This window comes from Leptonychotes weddellii, chromosome 3 (assembly GCF_054177405.1).
Source record: "Leptonychotes weddellii isolate Sample4059 chromosome 3, ASM5417740v2, whole genome shotgun sequence".
Lineage (NCBI taxonomy): Eukaryota > Metazoa > Chordata > Mammalia > Carnivora > Phocidae > Leptonychotes > Leptonychotes weddellii.
This window is the reverse complement of record NC_138371.1, coordinates 17,071,214-17,093,640: the sequence shown is the minus strand read 5'-3', so window position 1 is coordinate 17,093,640 and position 22,427 is coordinate 17,071,214. Positions and strand designations below refer to the sequence as shown.

Genomic DNA, 22,427 nt, shown 5'->3' with positions numbered 1-22,427 from the left:
AATTGGGATAGGATAAACTAAAAGATACTATGGCTCATGCAATATCGCTAGCATTCAAGAAATGTGGTAGATCACACAATGGATCTTACTGGGGTTATTGAAATGTTCTAACTCGATTATGGTGATGGTTGCACAACTCAATAAATTTACCCAAAATTACTGAATTGCACATTTAAAACAAGCGAATTTTATTTTTAAAGTTAATATTAAAATAAATATTAATATTAAATTTTAAAATTTAAAAGTACGTCCCAAATTATTCCTTTCCTTGTTCCCAGGTCCCCTATCAAGAAATGCAGTCTAGGGGGCGCCTGGGTGGCTCAGTTGGTTAAGCTACTGCCTTCAGCTCAGGTCATGATCCCAGGGTCCTGGGATCGAGTCCCGCATCGGGCTCCCTGCTCTGCGGGGAGCCTGCTTCTCCCTCTCCCACTCCCCCTGCTTGTGTTCCCTCTCTCGCTGTGTCTCTCTCTGTCAAATAAATAAATAAAATCTTTAAAAAAAAAAAAAAAAAAAAGAAATGCAGTCTAGTTCTATTTTCCTATCCCTTAACGGGGCTGGCCTTGTGATTTCCTTTCCCCAAAAGACTGCAACAGATATAACAGTGTGTAAGTCCTGATTGTAAGGCTAAAGGCACCTTGCAAATTTACATTCACTCTCTTGGAATTCTGACACTGCTATGTGAATAACTCCAGGCCAATCCAGTAGATGATAAAAGACACAGGGCCCAATCACCCCCATTACCCAACCAATAGGCAGCCAATGGCCAGTCATATGGGTAAGGCCATTCTGGACCAACCAACCACTAGCCAACCCACCAACTGACCATGGATGCATGAAAAATGAGAGTACCCAGCTAAAATCAGCCAATTCTGGCCCAGATAAGCAGAACCACTCAAGTCGCCATCAACTCATAGGCAATAATAGTTACTATTTTAAGTCACTAAGTTTTGGAGTGGTCTGTTATACAACAACAGATAACTGATACAAGTGATATGGAATAATAACCATAAAGACTATAGAACAGGTTGGCTGTTGCTATGAGTACTGATCCGTTCAACGGAGAAAATGATAGATTCAGTTGAGCCAATTACCAACCTAAAGACAAAACACCATGAAGAATCACTCATCCAAAGACAGTTGCAGCCCAGATCTTTAGGATTTGAGAACAAGACCATGCTGTTTCCAGCAAAAAAAAAAAAAAATACATACATTCCTTAGGAAGTATCCCACACTACCTCTGGCATAGTACTAAGGCCTGGAAGACACTGAATATCTGACTGTGGGTCATCAATCAGAGCAGCTATCATGAACTGGGTGCTATCATACTCCTAAGAGTTGTAAGACCAGGAAGTTACAGCAGTAATGCATCATAAAATGGAAGTGGTATATCTGGGATGAGTTCTAAGTAAGCAGGAATAAGTAACAAGAACAGGCTTTATGAGTACTCCCTATAACCAACTGAAAGAGGAAGAAAAACCTAGCCTGATTCATGGATACATCATCTTGGTATCTTGCTAGAGGATGAAAATGAACTGCTGTTGCACTATAGACCCATTATGGGACTGCCCAAAAAGAGAGTGGTGAAAGGAAATCCTCTGCTATGCAGTTTGAGAGGTGCACTTCATTATCCACTTTGTGCGAGGAAAAGAGTGGGCCATGGATACCTGGATAGTGGCAAACTGTTTGCATGGATAGTCAGGGGCCTGCAAGTAGCAAGCCTGGAAGATCAGGGAGAAATGATTTATGGAAGAAGTATATGAATAGCCATATGGAAATGTGTACAAAGGGTGAGGATCTTTTTCACATATTACTGCTCACCAGAGAATTCCACTAAAGCGACATTAAACAATCAGGTCCTGGTTCTCAGAGGGGAACCTTTTTTTCACCCCTGGGGACAGTAAGAGTCCCATTTAATCTAAAGCTATGGCTGCTACTCATTTTGGGGTCCTCATGTTGGCAGAGCATCAGGCAAAGAAAGGAACTGCCATACTAGCAGGGGTAACTGACTTGATTATGATAAGGAGGTGCTGTTGATGGTAGATAATGAGGGTAGGAGGAATATGGAATAATGGGGACTTACTAGGGAATCTCTTAGTGTTGTCATGTTCAGTTTTAACTACAAATGGGCAATTTTAGCAACCATGGCCTGCACAAGCACATAGTGACCAGGGGCTCATCCCCACAGCGATGAAGATCTTAGTCATATCACTAGGCAAATCACCAAGACCAGAAGAAGTATTAGTGGAGAATGCAGCAAATCTAAAATGGATGGTAGAAGAAAAAGATAATAATATCAGTTATAGCCTCAAGGCTATCTATACCAATAGGACAAAAAGGACTACAGCTCATCCCTCTAATCCTCCTTTTATAAGATCTTCATCCAGAAATTGGGCAGCATCAATGTGAAGAATCTGTGATAACATGGAATGAACTTAATAGTTATGCTCCACCAGAACCCTTCAGATCCCTTTTTATACTTTTCACACCTCCAGACTGGGTGTTTTCAACAGCCAGCACCTGCGGTTCTTCTTCAGAGGACTGCCTTTGGGATACTTAAAATATTTTGCCCATTTGGGCAGAGCCACAGAACCAAAGACTGTACAGTATGAGAACATGAAAGCCCATCTTCCTTACTTCAAATTGGAACAGGCCCAGTGCCCCCTGCTGGATCAAGATGAAGCCTACTCTCCCACAGAGATCACACCCTTCTTTGGCTTCCTCTCCTTCCCTGTCCTACTTTCCTCACTTTGATCTCTCCTATGAGCACTGTCTTAACAAGTCACTTGTACACGTATCTTAATCTAGAGTCTTTTAGGAAACTCGAACTTCAAAAAATCTGTGATATTGTAAAAAGTGTTATTAGCCCAGAACAAAGATCAGAAATTTAGGGCTCACCAGACAGAATTCTAAGTGGAAAAAGTGGGATGATCCCAAAGTGTGGTGAATATGGTAAACTGGCATGCAACAGTCTATTACAACCACCTTTTAGTGTATCTGTCCTACAAAATCCAGAAAGCTAAAAAACTCCATTTCCTAGTGTTCAAAATATGAATTAAGATAATTACAGACGAGATCAGGCGCGTTCAGGGTGGTATGGCCGTAAAAAATCATGTAGTTGTAATTCTTTTCTAAAACGTCTTCCAGTGAGCGACTGAGCATCTGGGTGGCTCAGTCGTTAAGCATCTGCCTTCGGCTCAGGTCATGATCCCAGGATCCTGGGATCGAGTCCCGCATCGGGCTCCCTGCTCAGCGGGGAGCCTGCTTCTCCCTCTCCCACTCCCCCTGCTTGTGTTCCTGCTCTCACTCTCTCTCTGTCAAATAAATAATAAAATCTTAAAAAAAAAAAAATTACACATGGTTGTGTAATATCTGCAAAATGGAATTAAGGCAGAGGTCATGTGTTCTGTTCCTTGTGATGGCAAAATCATTTTGGAGGTGTCCAGTTTTTCCGTAGAGATTTCTAATCTTGGTAGTGGCAGCATGGTTCCAGAGATGATAATTTCCAATTCAGCTATTAGCTTTGATGATAGCCAGGAGCATCTCTGGTGACCTGATCTGGGGCATAGCTCTCAAAATCATTCTGCAAGCCTAACGTATAGCCTATCTTTTCAGCTTTCCTCATGATTCTGTAAGTCATTTCATACTCTCTAAAGGCAAACACATTTGTGTTTTTTTTAAAGATTTTATTTATTTATTTGAGAGAGAGAGAATGAGAGAGAACACATGAGAGGGGGGAGGGTCAGAGGGAGAAGCAGACTCCCTGCCGAGCAGGGAGACCGATGTGGGACTCGATCCAGGGACTCCAGGATCATGACCTGAGCCGAAGGCAGTCGCTTAACCAATTGAGCCACCCAGGCGCCCCACATTTGTGTTTTAACTAGATAAATGACTTTTGTTTCCTACAACTAGACCCTGAATCCACAAATTTTGTTACTAGAAGTGGGATGCTACCATAACAAACCTAAAATATATAGCACTAGCTATAGTAGGAAGGTGGAGAGTAAGGACATAAATATTACAGATTGGAAAGTTGGTGAGGACTGTTATATCACAGCAAAATATTTATAAAACTGTTATCTGTAAGGGCACCTGGGTGGCTCAGTCGGTTGAGCGTCCGACTCTTGGTTTCGGCTTAGGTCATGATCTCAGGGTTGTGAGATCAAGGCCCGTGTCAGGCTCTGCACTCAGGGGGGAGTCTGCTTGAGATTCTCTCTCTCCCTCTGCCCCTCCCACAACTCACATGCATGGATGCGAGCGCGCGCTCTCTCTCAAATATTAAAAAAAAAACCAAACCCTGCTATCTGTAGTCTTGGGAAGCGGACTGCATACTTACTGAACCTAAAGCTCTAAAGGAAAAGATTGAGACAATAAGAACACTGGTCTGTGTTTCAGCAAGGTCCTATTCAAGACAGATAAATTTGGGCAAGGACTAGCCACCTTACAATCAAGGATGAAAAGGAATACAGCCCTCTGTGCCAATGGCCTAGAATTGAAATTGTCTGGTAATCTGAGTCTATATAGGACAAAAAAAATCCAGTTTCTTCTGATTCTCAAACTGAGGCAATGACAGGAGGTAACTGAGGAAGTAGTTTGTGAAAAAACAACTCAATGTTAATATTAAGGGAAACTGGGTGAAGGGTATACAGCAAAATTCTATACTGTCTTTGCAACTTTTCTGTAAATCTGAAATTATTTCAAAACTTAAGAGATTAAAACAAAAAATCCAAACAACAAAAATACTGGCCCCAATTCTTTCTCAAGCCTATAAAACCCTGTTTGTTATACCTTTAAAGAAACTTCTAGATTTCTAAAACTCCTGGATTTCTGGACACTTCTATACTCCCAGAACTTGATCAGCATGAAGCAGGCTACAAAAGCTGCATGGCCCCAAGGAAGAACACAGTCTTCAAAACCCACTTCAGCTATGGCCTTGAAAGATAATAGACAAAAGAAATCTACCAGAAGACAAAGTCAGGAGTCAAATGAAATACAATGAGGAAGGGAGTTTCTCCTGGAGGAAAGAACACAGACTGCTACAAGGGCTAACCAAGAACTTCCTCTACTGCCTTCACTGTCTTCACAACCTCTGCCTACCAAGATTTCATTGCTGCTATAGAACAGCAACTCCTTAAGTTTCCTATTCTTGTCTTTTCTAAATGGAAATTTTTACTGTGGTTATCCTACGCCTAAGCCAGCAATGTATAATGACATATGTATAAAGATGGGAGTGGGGAATAAAGATGAACTTGCCTTTTAGTTTTTTTAGGTGTCAGACCATAAGGTACATGGTCTAAGGCACACTTAGACCTTATGGAAAGAACTGCACATCACCCAGAGATCCTAGACTCTGAACTGGATACAATGACTAAACGTAAGGGAAGAATGATAAATATATTTCTATGGCTAGAGGGGTAAACTACAGCAGACTGTTAAGTTGTTTCCAAATAACCTCTGTACCCTTCCACCATAACAGAATTTGGCTAGGGTAGGTATATTTCCCAGAGTTTCTCATATATTTCTGATATAACCATATGACCAAATTCTGGCCAATGTGCACTAAAGTGGTGTGTACAATTTCCAGCCTAAAGGAAAGCAGTATGCCCTGCCTTTGTTCCTTTCCCCATTCCCACCAGTAGGCATGCAGAAATGAGAGTGGAGGCTGAAGCAGCTATCTTGGTTCACAAAATGGAAGCTACTTATTAAGAATTATAGATCAATAAGATAGAAGGAATCTGAGTCCATGGTGATTGTAGTTTCACATGTCACACCAGTCCTATCATCTACTCAGTTTTACATCTGTTACAGCAACAGAAAAAAAAAATCCCCATAAATACATAAAGTTTCTTTAGCTTTTTCCCAACTCCCTCCTGGTGACCCTTGACCTAGAATACCAGTTAATTGACTATCAACTGATTTCTGTTAAGGTATTAATTGACCATTTGCAATGATGTAGATAGAGCCAGAGAGTATTATGCTAAGCAAAGTCAGTCAGTCAGAGAAAGACAAATACCGTATAATTTTACTCATGTGTGGAATTTAAGAAACAAATGATCTAGAGGGAAAAGAGAGAGGAAAACCAAAAAACAGACTCTTAACTACAGAGAACAAACTGATAGTTACAAGAGGAGAGGTGGGTGGGAGAATGGGTTAAAAAGGTGATGGGGATTAAGGAGTACATTTGTTGTGATGAGTAGTGGGTGTTGTATGTAAGTGCTGAATCACTAAATTGTACACCTGAAACTAAGTATCACACTGTATGTTGACTGGAAATTAAATAAAAACTTAAAAAAAAAGTTATTAACTGAGGTATTTCATAACAGTGTAACAAGTATTCTCTCCCAAACAATTAAAAAAAAAACAACAAAATAAAACCCTCCCATGATGAGGAAGAGATTGTGAGCTGATGACTGTCCTACTGTAGGTCTATCCTCTTTTGCTCAACCAGAAAATACCTATAAAAGATTGATGTTCCTTGCCTAGAAACTGTGTCGGGTTCACAACCCCTCCCCCCTTTTTTTAAGAAAGAGCATGCTCACCTGTGGGGGGGGTTGGGGGTGGTAAGAGAAAGAATCTTAAGCAGGCTCCAAACTGGGTGTGGAGCCTGATGTGGGGCTCAATTTCACAACCCTGGGATCATGACCTGAGCTGAAATCAAGAGTTGGATCCTTAACCGACTGAGCCACCCAGGCACCCTGGGTTCAAATTCTTTCACACTTAGGCTACTTTTCACATGAAGAGGGTAAAAAAAAAAAAAAAAAAATCACAGATAAGGAAAGGAAAGAATTCACAACAAAAGACCCGCCAACAAGAAACATCTGCTTAGGGGTGCCTGGCTGGCTCAGTCAGTTAAGCATCCGACTCTTGGTTTAGGCTCAGGTCATGATCTCAGGGTCGTGAGATTGAGCCCCACATGGGGCTCTCTGCTCAGTGGTGAATCTGCTTCCCCTCTCTCTCTCTCTTCCTCTGCCCCTCCCCCCATTCATGCACATTCTCTCTCTAAAATAAATAAACCTTTAAAAAAATAAAAAAATTAAAAAAGAAAAGGAAACATCTGCTTAGAGTTATTCAATTCTATTTTTCCTCTAAGTATTGCAGATTAAAAAAAGCTAGGATGGGAGAAGGGCAATGAAATGATCAATGCAACAGTAATGGCCAAATACTCTCTATGGAGCCTATAATCCACCATCACCAAAATACTTCAAATTCTTTTTTTTTTTTAATTTTATTTATTTATTTGAGAGAGAGAGAGAGCGTGAGCGAGCACAAGTGGGGTGGAGGGGCAGACGGAGAGGGAGAAGCAGCAGACTCCCTGCCAGTCAGGGAGCCCAACGCAGGGCTCAATCCCAGGACCCCAAGATCATGACCCAAGCTGAAGGCAGACACTTAACCAACTGAGCCACCCAGGTGCCTCCAAAATACTTTAAATTCTGTCTTTCGAATTCTCATAAATTGAATCCCTGCCCTCCACCAATTTTCCACAGTGAGTGTAATTACCAATATGAGAAACATTGACCTACTGCCATAAGGGTTCTTTTTTTTATTAAGGATTTTATTTTATTTGAGAAAGAGAAAGAGCATGGGCGAGGGGCGGCGGGGAAGGGAGGGCAGAGAAAGAGGGAGAAGCAAACTCCCTGCTGAGCAAGGAGCCTGACTTGGGGTTCGATCCCAGGACCCTGAGATCACAACCTGAGCTAAAGGCAGACACTTAACCGACTGAGCCACCTAGGTGCCCCTAGTGCCATAAGGGTTCTTAAAGCAACTTACGATGATGAATCATTTTCCTTAGGGTAATCTTCACTCAACTCTGAGCCAGATAACATTCTTTTCCTCTTTTCAGTCCTGTAGAGGACAAAGAAAAAAAAAGTTATTTAAAAAAGTCATAATTCATATCATTAAGAAGTATAAACCAACATATTCAAGGACAGAACTGTGACTACTGCTGCCTAGTTCTCTACACCACGTTTTGATTAATATACTGTATATCTGGGACGCCTGGGTGGCTCAGATGGTTAAGTGTCTGCCTTCGGCTCAGGTGGTGATCTCCAGGTCCTGGGATGGAGCCCCATGTCAGGCTCCCAGCTCAGCGGGGAGTCTGCTTCTCCCTCTCCCTCTGCCTCTCCACCTGCTTGTGCTCTCTCTCTCAAGTGAATAAATAAAATCCTTAAAAAAAAAATTACTGTATATCTGCATGCTCCATATGTGTCACTGACATAAATCATAAAAAAAACAATACTAATTATCTACTAAAAATTTATACTTTTTATAAAATGTATACTTTCTTCTAACATATTTTACTAACTGGACAATCTCCTTTTTCTCAAAGTATTTGTCTTTTTAAAAAGCCAAAAAGACATTTATAAACAAGCACAGCTAATGACTAAGAAAAAAAAAATAAGTCTTCCATACCTATTTTCTAATAACCCTGATCTAAGAGGGGTTGATGTAGATGTCAAAGAAGGAATTGTCCGGGTGACAGGTAGTCCACTTCCTGTTGCAGTCTTAATTGACCCTCTACCTGGATTACCAAGAACTTTTCGAAATGGAATATCATCTTTAGTTTCCAAACTTCCTCTTTTTGAAGATGCCTGTAAGAGTAAAGTTTAACATAGCTAAATATTCAAATTAATTGGCATGCTTTTAGATCATTGATTCTCATGTGGAATCAATTTTAAAAAATACAACTGGAAACCCATTTCCAGACATTCTAGCCTAAGTGGTCTGGGGTGAAGCCCATTCATCAGTTTTTTTTAAAGCACTCTAGCTGACTGTAATGTACAATCTGTATCAGAAATTGAACTTGACACTTATTTTCTTCTAGCACTCCTATAAATTTAAAATTTCCACAACATGACTAGAGGCAGAAAGGAATTTGCTTTGAATACCTGACTTTTTAAGAAAAGACTCAGGTACACAAGATGTGATTCTAGTGATAAGGATGAAAATAAATCTTCAGAGAAAAACAATCCAATTATGATTATGATAAAGTGACATAAATGTGAGAAAAAGGAGCAACAATGACATTTGGTTGCCACGACTTAAATGCCAAGTCACAAACAAATACCTCATATGACTTTTGATGGGGAGAATGAAAGTGAGAGAGGGTCCACTGGCAGAAGATGAATCAAAGAGTCTACCTTAAAGACACAGCAAGAACATTCGGAGTAAATACAGCAAATTAAACATTATTGGGAAATAGTGCTTTTGACCAGCATTCTGCCAGTACATTTTACAACTAGATTAAAAGCTATGTGATTTGTCTACTGAAGAAATTTCCAATTTCTTTCTCTCTACAGAATTATGTACAATGTTAGCATAGGAAAGAAACAATCTCTGAGATCAACTGAATGCACAGTTTTAAAAAGTTAGAATTTACTTTCAAATGGGTGATACATTCTCAAGATTCAAAAATCAAAATACTATTATCAAGGTCATTTCCTGAGATGTCTCATTATCACCCACTGCCATATACCCGATTCTTTCATTCCCATTCTCGTCCCTTATAAGTATTCTTCTTTACGTAAATTTAAAGCAAATCCTTTTTGTTATACAAGTGGTAGAATACTATATGTACACTGTTTTGCATTTTTAACCTTTTTGACCATGACCTCTACTTAGAAGTATTTTAAATCACAACTATTACATATAAATAACCAAAAGTTTCAGAAATCAATACTTATCCTTACTATGTACAATACCTCATTTATTTTGTTCCTTTTTTATTTAATCCCAGTTATGACCCATAAAATTGATTTTACAATCCCCCTGAGAAGAATCGTTACTTGTGAGAGTATAAATATTTGCTTGTTATATATAACATCTATATATTTAAGTATTCTAATAGTTTAAATTTCTACCCATAGATGAATCTCAAAGTAATTACACTGAGTGAAAAAGCTAGACAAAAAAATTACACACTGATTCTATTTACATGAAACTCTAGAAAATGCAAACTAATCTGTAGTGACAGAAAGCAAACCAGTTGTGGCTTAGGGATAGGGAACAGAGAGAAGGCAGGAAGGAAGGATTACAAAGAGGGATGAGGAAACTTTTTAAGGGTTATGGTTATGTTCACTTGGTTGATTATGGTGATGATTTTACAGGTATACACATAACTCAAAATGTATCAAATTGTATACTTCAAATATGTACAATTTAGAGCATGTCAATTATACCTCAATTAAAATGTAAAAAAAAAGCCTCAGAACCTATTAAAAAAACTAACAAAAATAAAATGTTATTCACTGCACAGCAAATGGACTAAGTAATCACCTCTCTGCACAGCCAGTAAAACTCATCAATTTACTTAGAGAATAGTTTCCAAGTTCTTCTTACTTTATGCCTAGTTTCTCTTTACAGAATAAATTTTCAAAGACATAGGACTGCTAACTTGCAATAGTACAAAGCAAGTCTCACGGCTGTCTGAATATTTATGAGAGAGAAACTATTTAAAAAGCAAACAGAGGGCGCCTGGGTGGCTCAGTTGGTTAAGCGACTGCCTTCGGCTCAGGTCATGATCCTGGAGTCCCTGGATGGAGTCCCTGGATGGAGTCCCGCATTGGGCTCCCTGCTCGGCGGGGAGTCTGCTTCTCCCTCTGACCCTCCCCCCTCTCATGTGCTCTCTCTCAAATAAATAAATAAAATCTTAAAAAAAAAAAAAAAAAAAGCAAACAGAAGACCTCAACAAAACAGTCTGGTATCATATAGTATAGGGGTAAAGTTCATAATGCACAAGAGACCTAAAGGGCATCACAGAAATAATAGTAGCAAACATTTATAGCATTGTTAGTATAAGGTACTGTAGGCTAATAAGCACTTTTACATGCATTATCTCTCAGCAACCCTTAAAATATTACTGCTGCTTCAATTTTATAATCCTGAGTAAGGCTCAGGATACTTAAGGAACTTCTTCAATGACCCACAACTACTAAGTAGCAGCACCAAATCTCAAACCCACATCTAACTCCAAAACTATGCTTTTTAAAAACTACACTTTACTGTGGTTCATAATGATGACCATGAGACATAGAGCAAAAGTTATGTGTTTAGTAAAACTACATGTAAGAAGGGTTAGTATGTGATAAATTTTGAAAAGATTTTCATAATAATAGTTGATAACTTTTCTTAAAAGCTAGAAAGATTCAAATGAACATACCTGATTGTCTGAGTAAGAAAGCTGCCTGTTGGTTTCCTTCTGTGAAGTCCTGCTGCCCAGAATAGCTCCAAAACTACCAGACCCCTGAGAAGGTTTCATGGCTGGTGGGGGGAAAATAAATAAACCCCAAGTCATTTACTTTAATTAAGAGACTTAATCATCGTTATAGAATACTGAAAAAAATAGAAGCATAAAAAAATGAAAGTGCTTATAAACGAATTCTTTCTGAAAAGTATACCTGATATAAATAGTAATTAAAATTCAGAGCTAGAGTCTCAAGCAAAAAATGAAATAACATGCACAAATTTGGGAAGATGTAACAGAAAAATAAAATTTTAAATGCAAAATGAAAATGCTAGAAATTCTCCTATATAAATATCTGGTAATTAACACTACAGAAAAGTCAGTGTGTCTATGGCATGAACACTGACAATGGATACCAAGGAAACATGTAACACATGAGTTGGTATTAAATAGCAAACAACCATAATTTTTTTTAATTTTACAAGGAAAATAGTGTATCAAATAAATAATAATACAAGCAAAGTAGCACTGCTACATCATTTTCTAATATTTTTATTATATTTAAGTTAAAAAGCTCAATTAAAAGTCTGTCAACTCTAAAATATTAGCAATAAAGTTTTGATGTTAATAGAACTGGAGACTAACAGTAATAGTGGAAAACTCATTTTAAGCACTAGATTATTTCTTTTTTTTTTTAAGATTTTATTTCTTTATTTGAGAGAGAGACACAGCGAGAGAGGGAACACAAGCAGGCGGAGTGGGAGAGGGAGAAGCAGGCTTCCCGCTGAGCAGGGAGCCCGATGCGAGACTCGATCCCAGGACCCTGGGATCATGACCTGAGCCGAAGGCAGATGCTTAACAACTGAGCCACCCAGGCGCCCCAGCACTAGATTATTTCTTAAGAAAAGGTCTATTAAAACATTTAAACAAATCAAAGCATTTTAAATGAAAGGGTATTAAGAAGGGGCAGGGGAATCTGATAATACCGTATATGATTTTCTATAGTACTTGCTGTCTTCACAGCAAGAGTAAAACCACGGAGTAAGTCTCATACAGAGAAAGACAAGTATCTAAGATTTACATAACAATGTAACTCTTTCCAATTATAATTTAAATCCTCCTCCTCTGCTAGCCATATTCTTTTGTGGAATCTTTAGGGTTTTCTACATATAGGATCATATCATCAGAGAAGAGAGATAATTTTACTCTCCCCCTTCTACGCCCAATGTGGGGCTTGAACTCATGACCCAAAGATCAAGGGTCACATGCTTTCCAGACTGAGCCAACCAGGGGCCCCTACTTCTTCCTCTCTAATTTGGATGAACTTCATTTCTATTTCTTGCCCAAGTGCCCTGGCTAGGACTTCTAGTATTATGTTGGATAGTAGGAGAGGGCATCCTTGCTTTGTTCCTTATCTTAAAGGAAAATCTTTCCACTTTTCATTGTTGAGTATAGCTGTGGGCTTTTCATATATGGCCTTTATTAGGTTAAGGTAGTTTCCTTCTATTCCTAGTTTGTTGAGTGTTTTTATCGTGAAAGGGTTTTGAATTTTATCAAATGCTTTTTCTGCATGAAGAGGATCACATGGCTTTTGTCCTTCATTCTCTCATTTGGTGCATCACACTGATTTTTCATATCTCGAACCATCCTTGCATTCCAGAAATAAATCCCACTTGGTCATAGTATATAATCCTTTTTTTAAGATTTTATTTATTTATTTGAGAGGGAGTGTGTGCATGTGAGGGGGGGAGGGCAGAGGGACAAACAGATTCATGCTGAATGCCAAGCCTGATGTGGGGGTGGGGCTCAATCCCATGACTCTGAGATCATGACTTGAGCCAAAACCAACAGTGGGATGCTTAACTGACTGAGCCATGCAGGTGCCCCGGTATATAATCCTTTTAATGTACTGTTGAATTCACTGCCAGTATTTTGTTGGGTATTTTTCTATCAATATTCATCAGTGATACAGATCTACTATCTAGTAATATTCTTTTATAACTGTTAATGGCAAACCCTGGGAAGATTAGTGCTCACCTGCATGAAGTCTGTTTTGATGGACTGCATCTAGAAACAACCTCATTTCCTCTGCATCCTTACTTGGTACTTTGTCAATAGACAAGAAGCTGTTATCCTGTAGAGTTAACATTAGGCGGCTTTGTTTCGCTCCACTGGGTCGAAGCACCACATTTTTAATGTTATGACTTAGCTATTTAATACAAAAGGAAAATTATGTTACTGTTAAAAATGTACGATAACAAAGTATCATAAAGTAAGTTATACTTTCTAAATTACATTTCTTAGTCTTTCCTGCATTAATTTAGGGTTTTTCCCCCCAACCAAAAAAGAGTTCCCATTTCTTGATACACTTAAATCAAAGATTTCACTTTTAGGAAAAGCAAACACCTACTATTAAAACTGATTTTACAAAGTAATCCTAGCACTACTGATTTTATGGTAGGGAATTGCATATTTTCAGGTACAGTTATAAAGCTATAAAAACTAATGAGTTAACAATTTACAGAGCCTAGATGGTTACACTAGCACTAGTTTAGAAAGCCATATTGCGCTAGAGGCTTTCTTTTTCTCCCCCGCCCCCCTTTTTTAAGCCTGTAAAATATCTGGCAATTGGTTTAGGTAGCTGTAATTTCAAATGATTTATTAATCCAAACTATAATCTGCAAAAGAATTCCACCTCTCAAAAACAAATAAAAATAAACCTTTATCAATGTAAGAAAGCATCTTTTTCTTTATACACACACACACACACACACATATATACACACACACACATATATATATTTTTAAAGACTACTTTTAAGTAATCTCTACTCCCAGTATGGGGTTCTTACAGCCTTGAGATCAAGAGTCTGATGCTCTACCCACTAAGCCAGCAGGCACCCCCATCTTTCTTTCTTTTTTTAACTGTCTAAAAGCAGGCTCATTTAACTTTCATTCAGTCATGAAGATCATGGGCACTCTGGAAACTCTTTTAGCTTACTTCTTCCATTCCCCAGAACTGGTTCAATAATTTGTCTTATACTCTTCCAGATTCTGGGTATGTATCATGAAGTGATAACTTTTATTTTCTCTTGGCTGAAATTTTTCCAAGACCAAATTAAATCTTACAGTTTACTACCTAAATAATTCTTGCCAACTAGGCATCTTTATTCTCTAATGTGCTCCCTCAGCAGGCATATATGAAGATTTCAAAAGCTGCCTTTTGCTGAAGACATATCCTTTGAAAAACATTAAGAAAGAATAGCATTTTATATTTTTTAAACTAGAATTGATCTTTGTCAATTTTTAAATAAGAATGAAAATATAATTTTATCAGACTTAACTTATATTCAAATTTTAAATGATATATATATGTATATATATATATTCAAAGTAGGTCTTAAATTCATGTCCTTAAGTAAAAATTCTGTAAAACACAATAGCTTCAGAGGGTTTAACTCCAAAATATGTAAACAAGGAGCTTAACATGCAAAAGAAAAGAGATCACATAAAACCACTATTTCAGTCAGTACCCCACTTTTTAAAAAATGAAAGTTAAATACATAAGGGGAAAGTTTGTTCATAAACAAGATGAGCGAATAATCTTGAACTTGAGGTCTTCAACAACTGAAAATCCTATCAACCCCATAATTTTATTAACTACCATATGGTGAGGCCTTCCATCTTTCCTCTAAGTCCAGACCTCTCTGTTGGGAGTTCCAGTCCTGTTTACCTACCACCTATTAGATACCAACATCTGAATGCCTGACACCTCAAACAACTAATTTCTCTTAATCCTCCCACCCCAATTCTTTCCCTCTGCTCCCTACCAAGACATGAAAGGCACTGCCATCCACTCAGAAACTTGGGTATCTCTGAGTCTTTTCTTTCTCACCCCCCTAAATCTAATGAGTCAGGTCATCTTGAAATCTCTTCAAATCTATTCTTTCTTCCTCTTGTTTCTTCCTACTGTCTTATCCTTTGATTAGGACTTTTATTCTTCATCTAAATTCCCACAATAACCTCCTATATGCCCTTATTCTTCCACTATCTCTTGAAATAAAGTCATCTGCCTAGCCCCTAAATGAATCTGAACTTGAGATTCTTGACTCCTTAGAATCTAAGCTCCTTAGTATGACAAATAAGATACTTCAAGATCTGGTTCCTAGCTAGCTCTTCAGCCTCTACTTCTGCCACGCACTCCCTACTGTCCGTTTATTTTAAAATAATTTTCTGGTTCCCTGACGGTTGATTCACACTTGCATGTGTTTGTCCATGGATAGAAATCACCTCTGCCCTACCTCCACTGTTTGGCAAACTCCTATTTAACCTCTAAATGCTCAGGACACAAACCACTCTCTTCTTTGCATTACTTCAAGTGTCTCTGAAATATTTTTACATCTGAAAATGCTTCTGATTACGCTCAAGTTTGAGAAGAAAAGCATCTCATTCAGCTCTGTATTATTAACCCTTGGTACAGTATTCACCACAGTAATCTGTAGGTGGTTAGCAAAATAAATGCTGAATGGAAACTGCTCTAGAACTGCGATGAGGCTGGAATTAGAGGCAGAATCCTTATGCTCCTAAAGAACTATGTTTTCTTAAATATTTAAATATTAACCGACTGCTAATTTGGGCTGAGACTGAGAAACCAAATCTCTATTTGAGAAGGAATCTTTCTTTCACTGAGATGAGCAATTAGTAGATACATGTATGTGGCAGAAACTACTATTGTTTCTATTACCCATGTCACCACCTCCAAACTATTTAAGAGTATCTTTGATACACAAAATTATAAGCATTTTCACAGTTCAAAAGCAAACAGAAATGGAAATTTTACCCCAGCTCTAGGGTTCTCAAGCACAAAATTTCATAAATTGTTATTCAAGAGAGTACTTCAGTTCAGAATGAATATTATACTTTTGTATTATCTAATTAACAAATACAGAATTTTAAAGTGCAGAAAGATATATTGCTTTCTTAAATTCAAATCGTATCAAGATGAGTAGCTCTAAAAAAAAAAAAGATGAGTAGCTCTTAGCTGCACAGAATAAAGAGTATAGATGTAAAAACAAAATTAACTTTTTTGCAGTGATAAAATAATGAAATTCTTCAAAAGTTTACAATTATAAGAAAACAGCAGTAAGAATGACCTTGAATAATCATCCTTGAATGGCCCATACCACAACCTTTGGCAGGATTATTTAGGAAGGAGGCATTAGGTTTTAGAAGACTCCACTAAGTGCTATTAAAAGCTAATACTACACAGTGATGAATCTATTATATATAATAAGGAAAAAAAAGGGAATAACTAAAGTTATCCTAATGTGGTTTTTAAAATAGTTTGATAGAGAAGTATCTAAACTCAGTTCTTCTCAGCTTCCTCCTAGTTTTCTTTTCAATAATGGTGACTACTTCCTGCTCTTTATTATACACCATCAACGATACTGTTGAATAATTCATAAAATATGCACACAGAACTATTAGTGTCCTAGAAATAAGAAATGTTAATCTAGGAGGAGGGCTACCATTACACTTACTATGGTACAGGGAAGGTATTCACTAAAGGGTGTGATTTCAAGATCTATTCCACATCAAAATATGGTAATACCTGAAATATCCTTGGAATTCCTCCAGTGTTGTAGTGAACTACTAGGCTGACTTTATTCTCTTTTTCCACAATTTCAAAGGACCCCTCTTTCCATTTTGTAATTCCAGTCTGCATACTTCGAATTCTGATAGGACCGTGTATCTTCAGAGGAGACATACTTTCTTTAAAAATAAATTGCTTCTAGCCAAATTAAAAAGCAAAAATACACCTTCACCTGACAGATTCTACGGAAGAAAAATAAAATAGTAAGTCACAATTTCCTAAGAGTGATTAAGAGTTTGAAAGAGCATTTAATAAACCATGTTATGTCCTTTTCTCTATTTCAATATACTTTTTATTAACCATCCTCAAAGGCCTTGATTAGCTGATAGGCACAAGAAAGACAACTAAATGTCACCGAATGTCAGTGACTAAATCTACCCACCTTTATTTCTTCTCTACATGTTCCCTTCTTTGCCATACATATGTCCAGTATCTAAGCCCTATTAGTGCTTAAATTTTCAATTTTGCACCATTAATAACAGACTGCTGCCACTAAAGGCCTGTCAATCAGGAATACTAAAGATTCCATTGTTAAGGTGATTGCCCACAGCAGTATAATCAACTTTTATCTTCCTTCATGAATGCTAAAGGGTCTTGAATTTCAAATGTAAGTTAAAAAATATTTTCAGTCAGCTGACTCCATTTCTTAGAATGGAGTTCTTCCCAAAATATCAAATCATATTACAAAACAACTCCTTCTACCAGTCAGTAGTGTAAGCATATCCACATGTACTGAAGACACTAAATGAATAAAAAAAATTGTAAGAATAATCAAATTAATTTAACTTCCAGAATTATACTGAGAAAGTAATTTATTCTTTAGGCAAAACAAACAGAAAAAACCTCTCTTCCTAAGAACCAACCTAGCACTTATGCTTAATATTACCATAAAGAGGAAAGAATCTTTACCAATTTTATCTTTGACAAATATTCAAATTTCTGAGTGAACTTCTAAATACTTAAAAATTACTTATATCAATATCTAAGACCTTCAAACTAGCTTACCAAATATCAGCAAGTAAATACAATTATAATAGCAAAGAACGTTAAAGTAGCGTTATGTGTTATATACATATATACAAACATACGCACAATCCTCTAAAATTATTAAAACATTTTATTTATACTTTTTTCAAATCTCTAAAAACAGTGCTAATACAGGGGTGCCTGGGTGGCTCAGTTAGTTGCACGTCTGCCTTTGGCTCAGGTCGTGATTCCAGGGACCTGGGATTGAGCCCCCACATTGTCATTGGGCTCCCTGCTCAGTGGACAGCCTGCTTTTCCCCCTCCTCAAATAAATAAGTAAAATCTTTGAAAAAAATAAAAAACATTGCTAATACAGGCTCTTGCTTATAATTTAAGAAATTAAAAATCATCATACTTTGCCTCTGCCTAAACAACTAGAAAAGCTTAAAAAAAGTAGCATACAAAAGAAAAACACAGGAGACCTACCTATTAGGATTCAGCTGTCCTTAATTTATAATTTCCCTATTAGTTTTCTCAACCGTAAACGGGAATAGCAAATGCCATAGTGTTGCATAACTAAGTGAAAAAGCACACATTAGGCACCCAACAGACAAAAGCTTTAATATGAATGAAATTAATGTCTACTTTCTGAATTTATTCCTTGCCTGCAACACCTTTCTCCAAAGACCTCCGATAAATAAGCTGTTAATAGGGGTCGAACTCACTGCCTAGAAGGGCCAGGCAGGTGACATGACTTAAGCAGGCAAGCTATGAAAACTACTACTGAAATCTAACTAATTTTACCATGTAGAATTAGTCAACCCAGTTACTGCCAGAGCATTGACTTTTTCAAGAAAATGAGTTCTAAATATTTATGTAAAACTGCCCATTTTAAATTTTGGGCAATGAATTCAAATTTATTTTTAAAAGCTACAAATCAAACAAAACCCACCTATAGGCAGGATACAGCCTGGGGCCCCCTAGTTTGAGGCCTCTAGGTACTGTGCATCAAATAACTGGGAATAAAATTTAAAGAGATGTGCAAACACTTTGAATAGTTAAAAGGTATTATGCATTTTAAGTCCTCCATTACTATTCACTCATTTCATCAAATTTCTTGAATGCCTACTTTGGCCAGATTTAGATAAGTATATGAATCCATTAAAGTAACAGAGTCCATTACTGTTTATAGACCTATTAACATGGCACTGCTCAAAATAGTAACTACAGAATTTTGGACCAGCAATGTGTGTTTATATACTTTTTTTGCAATTAATAATTTGGTGCTTCATTGTCTGGATGTGTCCTTAGACTTTTTTCCACTCTGCTCTCAACACTGCCAAGAATATGTGACCCCTCTCCTACCCCAGTTGTCCATCCAGAAACATAAGAATTATCTTTGATTTCTCTTGATGATTACTGGTATTGGATTGGAAATGGAAAATCATGGTAGAGTCCCGTCAATTCTACCTCCATACACCTTTCAGACATCTTTATTATAATGAACTGTAGATCAAATCACATCATTCTCCTCAATATCATTCAATAGCTACCACCGCCCTCACAATAAAATCTAGACTAATTAACATGACATAAACACCTTTCATGATCCAGACCCTAATTACTTCTCCATCCCCAACAAGCCCTCCAAATCCAGCCATCTGAACTAGATAATTTCCCCCCAAAAGCCTTATGTTCTCATGCCACTATACCTTTGCATGCACTGTGGTTTATCTCTGGAGAATTTGTATGGACTCTCCCCATCCCCCAAAATCCCCCCTTGATTTCTTCTCTTGGCTATAAAATCAAGGCTCAGCTGAGATATTATCTTCTTTAAGAAGGCTTTCCTAGCTACCTTTCACTTTTTCTCTCACCCCATATCCACACTGAGACTGTTTCAAGCTTCTGTATTCTCCTGCTTACCCTGTCCTACTTCTAGTATAACAATGTATCATAAACTGTTTACTTCTCTGACTCTATCTACACTTTGCTATTTGAAGACAGGGAATATGTTCTTCAAACTCTGAGTCCCCATTATGACAGTGTCTGACACACAAGAAACAAACTTATTATTCAAGGATAATGAAATCAGCACCATCAATTCTATTCAATTTGCTGTTAAAATATACAACAGCAGATACTGAAACCATAAATCCCTCTTAAATATAGGATTATATTTTACTAAGCTCTTTATAAAAGTATCACTACATATACTACATGTAACTCATCTTTTGAACACTGCATCTAAGTCTTTTCTATGTGCATCTGAATTTCTCTACTAAATGCAAAGTTGTCCTCCTATCTTATCAAAATTCAGTAAGAGAGGGGTGCCTGTGTGGCTCAGTCAGTTAAGCGTCTGCCTTCAGCTCAGGTCATGATCCCAGAGTCCTGGGACAGAGCTCCACATGGGGCTCCCTGCTCAGCAGGGAGCCTGCTTCTCCCTCTCCCTCTGCTGCTCCCCCTGCTTTTGCTCACTCTGTCAAATAAATAAATAAAATCTTTAAAAAAAATTCAATGAGAAAAATCATTTGTGGAAGAACAAGAATATGTAGCTACAGAATGCATTAAAACAAAAACATTAGTAAACTTGCTTAAAGTGGGATTCCTATTATTCATTGCTCAATGAAGAAACTCCACTTTAAGAGTTCTACCAAATTCCCTCACCTTTCCTTATATGTCATTATGGGTCAGGGTACCAAATAAAGAGAGAATACAAAACTCCGTTATCTTAGTGTTTTCTTTACAGACCAAAGGTAAGTAAACGTCACCTTAAATTCCTCGAACAAAACATATCTTTTAAAAAATTACATTATTTAACAAAATTGGAGGTGAAGATTTCAAAGTTCACTAAAGCACATGAGAAATAAAAAATTTTAGGGCTCCTGGGTGGCTCAGTAGATTAAGCGTCTCCCTTCAGCTCAGGTCATGATCCAAGAGTCCCAGGATAGAGCTCCACATCTGGCTCCCTGCTCAGCGGGGAGTCTGCTTCTCCCTCTTCCTCTGACCCTCCCCCTGCTCCTTCTCTCTCTCACTCACTCTCTCAAATAAATAAAATCTTAAAAAAAAAAATTTTATTGGTTACTTCTGGGTTTTTTTTTTTTATTAGAGCGAGAGAAAGCACAAGCAGAGGGCAGTGGCAGGCAGAGAGAGAAGCAGGCTCCCTGCTGAGCAAAGAGCCTGATGCGGGACTTGATCCCAGGATCACGGGATCATGACCTGAGCCGAAGGCAGATGCTTAACCAACTGAGCCACCCAAGCATCCCTGGTTACTTCTGTTTCTATATACAATTTCTCTGTACAATTCTCAAACATTATTTTTTAAGATTTTATTTATTTATTTGACAGAGAGCAAAAGCAGGGGGAACAATAGAGGGAGAGGAAGAAGAGGACTCCCCGCCGAGCAGGGAGCCCAATGTGGGGCTTGATCCCAGGGCCCTGGGATCATGACCTGAGCTGAAGGCAGACGCTTAACCATCTGAGCCACCCAGGCACCCCAAATTCTCAAACGTTTTGATGCTAAGTTGTTTCTTTTTTTAAAAGATTTTATTTATTTATCTGACATAGAGACAGCGAGAGAGGGAACACAAGCTGGGGGAGTAGGAAAGGAGAACCAGGCTTCTCGCCCAGCAGGGAGCCTGATGCAGGGCTCGATCCCAGGACCCTGAGATCATGACCCGAGCCAAAGGCCACTGCTTAACCACCTGAGCCACCCAGGCGCCCCTTGATGCTAAGTTTTAAGTGTATGAAATTTTACTTCAGATATTGAACACTTCCTTAACCATTTCTACTAGCAACCTTTCTTTCCTCCAAGGGAAAAAAAAAAACCCTAAAAGGTACAGGACATAAAATTTGTAGAACCAACAAAACTTTTTCTTAATCCCTTAATTTAGTCCATCCCTGGCTCTTGCACTAAATAAATTAACTATATCTACTTTTGTACATTCATTATACTATCAAGGTTTGCCCTACTCTGTTAAGAGAAAAAAAACTAAGTTTCTTTTTCATTATGTAGCATGATCCAGTGGTAACAGTTAAACTTTCTATGAACCTAGGACAGTGAGAAGGTTTATTTGAACTCTATAATGCTAATTCCCTATCAAAGCAAATTATTAAGACAAGGTATAACAAAATCAAATTATTCTTTAAGTAGGTCCAAAGAGATTCCTCTTTCCCTAACTTTTTTCACAATTATTAAAATCACTGTTCAACTTTGAGCATTCTATGAAAGCTGAATCAATAATACTGACAAAAATGTTTCCATACCCTGTACAGTTATTTAAATACACATTATTTTAGGTATTGGTCTGAAAACATCCTTCTCTAGGGGGTGTTCTGTGGTAGAGCAAGCATGCTAAAACAAAACCACTACTACAAAATAGAAGAAAGAAAACTGTTAATTCTCGCCAATTTGCATACTCTTGGAAACATACATCCAATATAGAAACATTACTTACTTTTCAGTGACTTTTACTGAAAAACCCTATGTAATAACAATTCACCTTTATTCTGATCCTTGTGCCAAAGGCAATGCACTCTTCTTGGGGAACTACTCATATTTTGCAGCTATGCCAGTTCTCCGGAAGCCATCAACTCAGCTAAAGAAAATATAAGTGTGCCTTTTTAAAAGAATCC

General features: G+C 37.7%; 1 protein-coding gene across 4 annotated transcripts in view; it reads right to left on the bottom strand.

Annotated features, from left to right (window-relative positions):
- USP37 (ubiquitin specific peptidase 37) overlaps window positions 1-22,427 on the bottom strand; it is an 86,966-nt gene that overhangs the window by 59,459 nt on the left and 5,080 nt on the right. For 2 of the 4 annotated variants that reach the window (XM_081813608.1, XM_081813605.1), the window contains exons 2-7: window positions 22,250-22,390; window positions 16,788-17,011; window positions 13,214-13,385; window positions 11,153-11,253; window positions 8,407-8,585; window positions 7,765-7,839 (exon numbers count right to left, since the gene is read on the bottom strand). In XM_081813608.1, coding sequence (XP_081669734.1) covers window positions 7,765-7,839; window positions 8,407-8,585; window positions 11,153-11,253; window positions 13,214-13,385; window positions 16,788-16,943 — 683 coding nt within the window. In that variant the 5' untranslated portion in view covers window positions 16,944-17,011; window positions 22,250-22,390. The remainder of the gene's footprint in view (window positions 1-7,764; window positions 7,840-8,406; window positions 8,586-11,152; window positions 11,254-13,213; window positions 13,386-16,787; window positions 17,012-22,249; window positions 22,391-22,427) is intronic. The other 2 variants (XM_081813606.1, XM_081813607.1) reach the window with 2 other exon arrangements.